Source organism: Henckelia pumila, chromosome 4 (assembly GCF_033568475.1).
Source record: "Henckelia pumila isolate YLH828 chromosome 4, ASM3356847v2, whole genome shotgun sequence".
Taxonomy (NCBI): Eukaryota; Viridiplantae; Streptophyta; class Magnoliopsida; order Lamiales; family Gesneriaceae; genus Henckelia; species Henckelia pumila.
In genome coordinates this window covers 9694137-9702772 of record NC_133123.1, presented here as the reverse complement: position 1 = coordinate 9702772, position 8636 = coordinate 9694137, and the positions used below count along the sequence as shown (strand labels likewise).

Sequence of the window (8636 nt, the reverse complement as noted above, 5' to 3'; positions counted from 1 at the left end):
ACTATAATTTATAAATTTTTCGTAATAATATATAATTTATTTATATATTAAGTTTAAGTCCACCTTAAATCTAATTTCTAGATTCGTCCCTGAATATATACTCAAATCAACTTGTGTGACTCGTGAAATTTGCCTACAAACTAAAAATAAAATAAAAAAATTTAGAGATCCCGTTTTCGGGTTGAGTCGATGCTACCCATGAGCAACGTGTCCTCCCATGATTGGTCAAAATCAGTAGGGCACAACCTGCCACGCTACCCATGGGGTACATGGGTAGTACCCCATGGACAACATGAACAAAACCCCGTTTTCGATAGACTAAAATGTTAAATATAAATGAACACCATTTGAAGTGGTCTGTGTCACCTATTGGATTGGATGTACAGAACATCACCTAGCTCAGTGGTGCTCGCAGATATGTCTATAGTGCGTACCATTCACCATATCAAAACTCTATTGTATATAAATATATATGTTGAATTTAATTTCATGCTGATATGGGAAAGATGCAAACAGGGTAGTTGGAAGGCAATATGCATGCATGTATCGTCGAAATTACAAACCAGCAAGTAAAAGAAAATGACATATTCCATATGTTTTCTATAACTCAAATATTAATACTCGCATTAATACATATTGTATGACTCAAGTAAGTCACTAATACATGGGAAAAAAGAAACTACTGTATACGGCCACTTAGTTCCTATGAAAAACCAAAAGCCAACAACACAATTCTGTGTGCTAATACAGCACAACAACACTTACGTAGCTGCTTAATTACTTCAAAAGCAGGCGAGGTTGGACAATAATGGGATGCAGATCATGGATGGTGGAGAAATTTTTGGCTTGTGTAAAAAAAATGTACACTTGCCAATGATAAGAAAATTACAAAAACGAAGACATATTTTTTCGTTTTGATCTTTTAGGCGACGACTTTTAGCACTGGCTGCCGAGCCGGCAACCAAGAACTCCAGCACCGGAAGTGATAGATCCAACCATGGTGGAAGACTTGGCCCCTAAGCTTGAAGCTCTGGCATAGCTGGCCGAAGCTCCGGCTCCGGACGGAGTGAAATAAGCTCCATTCAACATCAGGTCACCTGCTGATCTCCAGTTCCAACCCTTCCATTGACTCTCAGCTGTGTCTACCCTCTTCGTCACCTGATAGAAACAATTCATAAAAGCAGAGTAAAATGTCTTGACCACATTTTTATTGGGATGCTTCTCTGAACAGAAAACATTAACTCGACATCGCGTCACCTCTTTTGCAAAAGGATTGGTTGGTGCAAGGTATCTGTTGCCTTGGCTGTTGATGGTGGGGTTCGCGCTTCCACCGATGGCATACATCTCCCAATGAGTGTAGTCATTGTTCACAACGTGGAAGTATCCAAGTCTGCACCTGTAGTTTACATAAGATCATGATTTGATCAAGAAAATATATATATTACTCTTAGATATTAATGCCCATTTTTAGACAAAAGCATTTGGAGAATGAATTTACCTTGGCATTCTCTGAATGAGGCCTTCCCCGAAATGATTATAGGCGATGGTCACTTGCATCTGCTTGTCTTTAACATAAGAATCGCTATGACCCAACAGAATAACCTGTTTGGAAAGATACATACACCGGCTTCATCGGTATAATGCAAGAACAATCTTATATGCAAGCAATGAAGAAGAGTCATACATATCAAGTACGTTACCTCATTATGATGGGTAAAGTAATTGTTTGAAATGGTAATGGCAGTAGAGCCCATGACAGCATCTACAAGGCCGTCAGCACAGTTAGAGAGTGAGTTATGATCGACCCAAATATGGCTCGAGCCAAAGATGGAAATGGCATCACCATCCGCCATCGACCTCCAACCATAATGTGATGGAGAGCTCCGCACCATCGCGTTCCCTGTTGGCTTGCAGTCGTGAATGTGCAGTCCATGAATGATCACATTGGTAATGTATTGGACTGTGACGCACCCTCCATTAGCAATGTGCACATTGACTCCGCGACCATCTATGGTCTTAAAGCTGTTCATTATGAGCTCTTGCTTCAAAGTTATTATCATGTCGCGCTTGAACACGATCCAAAGAGGCTCCTCCTGGATAACAGCATGACGTAGAGTGCCGGGCCGGGGGTTGACAGGGTCATCATCACCGGGATCGGTGACAACATAGAATCGGCCATCACGTCCACCAACGGCATTGCGCCCAAAACCAATACCACAGTCAGCAAGTTTCTTGCGGTTATTATGCCAATTAGGATCACAACGCCAGCAGTCATCAATAGGGTTACCAGTTCCACAAGATAAATATCCAAGTTTTCGCCCCTCCGTGCTGTTCCGAGTGGCTCTGTAGATTCATATATTCATCAGCACAAAATTAGTTCATGTCATTAAGAATGCTGGTCGGAGATTTTTCAGCACAAAATTTCAATGTTCTAGCTAGTGGTTAGGAATTAATATATCAATGAAATCAGTCTAGGAGCAATTTAATATGTGAAGACTAGAAGAAACTAACACCAGTAACTACACAATTCTTAAAGTCCTTTCTTTAATCCTCCCTTAATTTCATAGTACTGCAAAATATTCTGATCTAAATAAAACTACAGATGTCATAACTGATAATAGGGCAATATTCTCAAGCGCATCTAAATGTGGACATTTATCGCTATATGTAGGACTCGCTGTGGATCTTATATGTATTGATAAATGTTATACATTAGATATATTATTGGGATAATGTCACAAAGACTACAACTATACACTTGGATCATGCTCATATCCACCACCTAAGAGTTGAAGGGAAAATTTAGGGATAATCCCTTTAGATGTTTAGTTGTTAAATATATTATTTTTTAGAATTTAAAAACTTAACCCTCTCGATTGAATTATCCTCTGTCCCAAATCTTCCAGATATGAAGTATAAACGATAACAAAAGATCTGAAATGCTGTCGCTTTTCTACTTTTCTCTTGCATGCCCATAATCAAACCGTACAGAATATATAAGCGCGCCAATCATGTGATCAAAAGGACAGTAGGGAACAATGCTAAATCAAAGTTCAAAAAAATCCAAATTAAAGTGAACAAATCAAACAACAATTTTGACTTTATCAAGTCCACCGAAGAAAGAAAAGTCGGTGAATAGGCATAAAAGTTCAACCACTTAAATTTAAAAAAAAAAAAAAAAAGGTTGATTTTTCCCCTACAAAATTGCTGTTAAAGAAACCAATATGGGTCTTAAATGGCGCAAAACACGGATCTAACTACCCATCAATTGCGCAAGATTGTGTAGCTGATTTTGAATGCTACAACTTTTTCTTTATAAAAAAAATACTCCATAATTGACACTTTTTTCAAAGAGCAAAATCCTTTTCAAAAGCCTATTCTCCTACCCCGCCCCCAAAACAATAATGACAATAATAATTATCTCACTTGATACATCGTATGCCATGTGAGTAGGGTAGGTCTACTCCAAATAAACATGGTGTCATTCAATTCATGAGAAGGACCACATCTTTAACAACTCTAACTTGCGTAACTTCTCTTCTTCTTTTCTCTCAAAAAAAAAAAACTTATCTTCTTCTTAAAAAAAAAACTCTAACTTCTCATGTAAGGGATCGTTTGCTATATATATATATATATATATATAATAATAATAATAATAATAAAATAATGTTTTGCTAGAATATTATATTGACATTCAGCACATGCAACGCATTACACGTGTCAACAAGTTTTCTAATGAAAGAAATTGTACACTTTCAACCTAGAACGAGGGCAAATATAGACCCAAATATATGTGGACTCTATAGTCCCGAATGAAAAGCGATCGGTGCGAGTAAGAGTTGGTGTCTTTTTTCACAAGTGCAGAAAGTCGTATGCATGTGACATTTATCTACATAAAAACAAAATATAACGTCAATTTTGGCATGTTAGGCTTGGGCTTAGGCACAAACGTTAATAGTATTTTTGGAAAATGCAATGTATAATGGAAGTAAATACACAAGAAGGGCCATTTTCAGGAAGTAGAAATAAAAGAGAGTAAAAAGCAAAATCACCCACATTTCAACTATTTTGGCAACCTCCTCCGGGTCAGCCACCGCATGCTCATTCAAAGCACCCTCATCAATTCCTTCCGACCTGAGCATTACAAAACCCATCAAGATTTATTATTATTGCACATCCACCGTTTAAATATATCATTGTGCCTAAAAACTATATCGTAGCTCGCGCGCAATAATTTGTATATCAGAACATGATTTATTTATTAATTGAATTGAATCTTAAACTTGAAACCTCGTCCCACACTTCAAATCTTGGAACATGATTTAGAGACCAAAAAAAAAAGGAAATGGAATACAGTGTTCAATGCAGTGGAAACAGAGCGTGCACAAACATTGGATGACACATAAAACGGTCAAAAAGTGCTTTTAGCCCACAGAGGGAGAGAGAAACAACCAACTGATTAACTACTTTCTTTAGGAATGAATCGATGCAATTACCATTATACCCTCGAACATTTTAGACCATGCCATATGAGCGGAATGGCATGGGATTCATTAATTGTGCGTGGGATTTGGGAAAGATGGGGATTTTTTCTAGGCATGGAGATCCAACGGCAGTTGCGTATTTGTTAACGGATGAGATTTGATTTAGTACAAGGGAGGGAGATCAACGGCTGGGACTTGTTCTTATTCTGGATATATGAAGCGCGAGTACGTACGCCGGTGGTTACTGGTTACCGAATTGGAAGGAGATCCGACGGCTGGAGTTTGGTGTGTGCCGAAGAGGGAAACAAACGTGAACGGCTGAGATTTTTTCGGAGTGCAATTTTAGGTAAAGTGGAATGGTTTCTCGGTTCTCACCTCGCCGCCATTGTCGAGTTCGGAGAGCTCTGCAACTGCTCTTTTTCCACAGCTCTGCAGAATAACAAATAGAGATATATAATACAAAATATATCTCTCAAAATGCTAAAGGAAACAAAACGGATCCATAGAGAAAATGAAAACAAAAAAAAAACCTGAAATTTTTAGTTTCCTTTTGGTGAACTCTCGCCATTGCTCCGACGAAAAGCAGGAGCAGCAAAAGCAGCAAAGAAAACAGAGGCCGCAGCCATTTTCCGGAAACTCCCGTTGCCATTAATCCGACGTCTCCGATCCCTCTAAGTCTCTGTTCAAAGCTGAAAATGGAAGGTGAAACTTTGAAAAGAGAAGAATTTGAGAGGTTTGGGGAGCGAGGGAGAATGCAGAGCACAACTCCCCACATAACGGCTTTAGCTCTTTTATAGAATGCGACCCTCGTAAAAGGTTAAAGTTAACGGCCGTTAACTAACTCCCATGGTCGTTAAGAGTACCCCACAATAATATACATATACATTATTATATTATATATACAATACCAAACATAATATATATTTCATTTCATCTTTAAAACAAATGATAATTAAGAAGCAGCAATTTCGAAATATTTCTACTTTTCTTTATTTTAAAAAAACATATTATGTCATCGTTTAGCTCGTGTGATGAGATTACGAAAGATGCATGAAATGTTGATAATAAGTATAAATATATATATATAACAGAATGAATTATAACTCTAATACATTATAGAACTCGATTAAACTTACCTTTGAATTAAACAAGTAGTTATGAGTTATGACAGTAGATGTCGTATCATCTTCCGTACGTTCATTTAGTAGGAGTCACAAACCAATGTCAATTTATTGTTTTTTTTGACCATATGGAAACATTTAGTATAAGACATTATTTACTAATTTCTTATTTATATGATTTGACTATTACCATATACAAAACAAATGTCAGTAAATTAGAATATGTAATATAATATTCAAATTGGAAACATGATTTCAAGAACATGCATGAGGTCATTAGTGTGTTTATGTATTGCCCCTATTTTTATTGCGGTGGAATACAATGCAAATTGGAATACACTCAAATTCAATTGCCAAATTCCTAATCGTAAATACTTTTTTTTTTTAATTTTAAAGAAGGATAAAAAATATGTGCGATTGCGACTTGGGATGTAAATGAACCAAGTCACTTGTTAACTATTCGAAATTCGATTCGATAAAAGCTCGTTTAATGATGTTCGTTATGATATACGAACTAAGCTTAATCTTTACAATATTCGGTTCGTTTAGGCTCGTGAGTCATTTGTTATGAAAAAAATAATAGTTTTGATATTTGATTTATAGACTTTACACTTTTACTCATGAAAATTTTATAAAAATCGATTAAATTTATTTATTATAATAAAATTTAAACTTTTGATAAGAATATAAATATAAATTTAGATTTTAATGAATTCGATGAATATTTAATTTGTAATTTATATTTATTAAGCTCGTTTAGGCTGGATAAAAGCTCGTGAACCATTAATATATTTCATAAATAAAGCTCGCCCAAACACAAACAAGTCAAATTCAAACATTCAAGAGTTCTTACTTGACTCGAGTTTACATGTGCAAGTGCAACCCTTTGTTAACCGTACGTACGTTCCAAAAAGGGGAACTGAATTCACGGGGAAGCACTGATTCCACGGGAATTATAATATTTTTATAAAGGGAATTCACAATTTGAAACAATTTAATTGGAATAAATAATTTGGGACGGGAAGTATTGGCCGAGAGTTTCGGCGTAGGTTATTGAAGAGAAAATGGGGAAATATTTGGTTGGGTCCGGGGCTTTATTTTTGATAGAGAAAAGGGGAAAATTTGGGAATGGGATTAGCTTTAATTGTTGGAATAATTCACATGCGTTTGACTTTAGACTTTGGTATACAAAATTTGTTTCATCTTGGGACTATAAATTATTAGGTTCCAGAATTTGAGTAAGATATAGTATATACTATTCTCGGAAAATGTTGCTAACATAATTTTGGCAGTATTAGCTATCTAGGATAAGCTTGTAATTCCTCTAATGTTACGTTAAACAGAGGATCCAATGGAGTAATATCCTCCTCATGTTAATTTGTGTTGGAGTGATCGAGTGTGTGAAGTTTTTAGTCAAGGTTCAAAATTCGAATCACACCAAAAAAAATTTCGGTTTGAGTAATGTCTGAAGTCTATCATAGACAAAGACGGATCTAATTAAAATTAAAGGTAGGAGACTTGAATTTGAAAATTCAAATTCACCCATGATAGAATGTACCTCTATATCTTAAATTTAACGGAGAGAATCAAGGCGGGTTAAACTTTAAATATGAAAAGGATGGTTTTAGTGGGCTAAATGAAAACCTTGTATAAGTAATAAAAAAAAGATAATGCTATGTATACATAAAGTTTTACATGAAGGGTTACATGCCCCATTAAATTAAAAAAGTAATCAAAATTATTTTAAAATATTTTTATTTTCAACCTATAATTGTTTGTTTTGTTAAAAAAAAACTCTTAATTAACAAAAATATTATTATTTTTTATTTTATTATTTATTGTGCAGTTTTAGGAGTGTCAAGATTGAACCCGACCCGAGTTGACCAGATAATTATCGGATTAAGATTGAGGTTTTGGGGTTCAGTTTGGACTCGAACTATTTGATTTTATTAAATTTTTAACAAAATAATTAAATACACATAATAATAATAATCAATATATTTTTACTTAAATACATAATAGCTTATATAGTTCTATATAATTTAAATTTGAAAGTTCAAGTGTACAAAATTTAAAATATACTTACTCCACAAAATAACAATTATTTTTTAAAATGAATGTTTTACAAAATAATTATTACATATTAAAAATCTATGATACAATATAAAATAATTTTTTTTTCAAACATACAATATATAAAAATATAGTAAATATTTCTTAATTCTATAAATAAGTACAATTTTTTTTACAAATTTCTCAAACCAAATCCGAATAAATCAATAGTGACCGACTAGAATTCGACTAACCCGATCAACACAAACCTACATAATTTGATTTTTAATTTTGTTTTTATTAACAAAAATAATTAATTATTACACAAAATAATATTAAATATATTTTAATTTAAATATATAATAATAAGATATCGCTTATATATGATTTAAATTTGAAATTTTAATTTTAAAAATTTTAAAATATATTTACTATAAAAAATTGACAATTATTAGATTTTTTTAACTTATTAAATAATTATATTTTACAATTTTATAAAATAATTATTTTTGTTGAACTCAGTAAAATTAATTCTATAAGCAAGTAATAAAAAATAATAATATTTTCGTTGAGCAAGACAAAGAATTGTAAGTTGAAAAGAAATTAATTTAAAAAAAAATTGAGATACTATTCTAATTTAATAGGGTGTGTAACTCTCTATGTAAGACTCTATGTACACATAGCATTGTCCTAAAAAAATTGGGTTTGACATAGAACCCAGGACTAGAGGTGCAAACGAACCGAATCGAGCCGAATAATGGTAAAATTTTAAGGCTCGAATTTGGTTCGATAAGAGTATATTCGAGTTCGAGTTCGATTCGAAGCTCGATAATTTCAAATATTTTGGCTCGAACTCGCCTCGAAATGAAGTTCGAGTTCGGCTCGTAATATTCGAACCTATTCGTGAACTATTGCTCGGATATTATTGTTCGAAAAACTCGAATGTTCGAAAAGGTTTGAAATTTATATATTTATTATA

At 33.8% G+C, this 8636-nt stretch overlaps 1 protein-coding gene across 1 annotated transcript; it reads right to left on the bottom strand.

Annotated features, from left to right (window-relative positions):
• Nucleotides 1–570: 570 nt before the first annotated feature.
• LOC140866433 (probable pectate lyase 8) lies at nucleotides 571–5225 on the bottom strand. The gene is made up of 7 exons (XM_073271419.1): nucleotides 5015–5225; nucleotides 4860–4913; nucleotides 4057–4134; nucleotides 1701–2343; nucleotides 1499–1602; nucleotides 1258–1396; nucleotides 571–1158 (listed from the first exon to the last, which is right to left on the bottom strand). The coding sequence occupies exons 1-7, from the start codon at nucleotides 5131–5133 to the stop codon at nucleotides 937–939; spliced, it is 1359 nt and encodes a 452-aa protein (XP_073127520.1). The 5' UTR covers nucleotides 5134–5225; the 3' UTR covers nucleotides 571–936.
• Between the last annotated feature and the right edge of the window lie 3411 nt (nucleotides 5226–8636).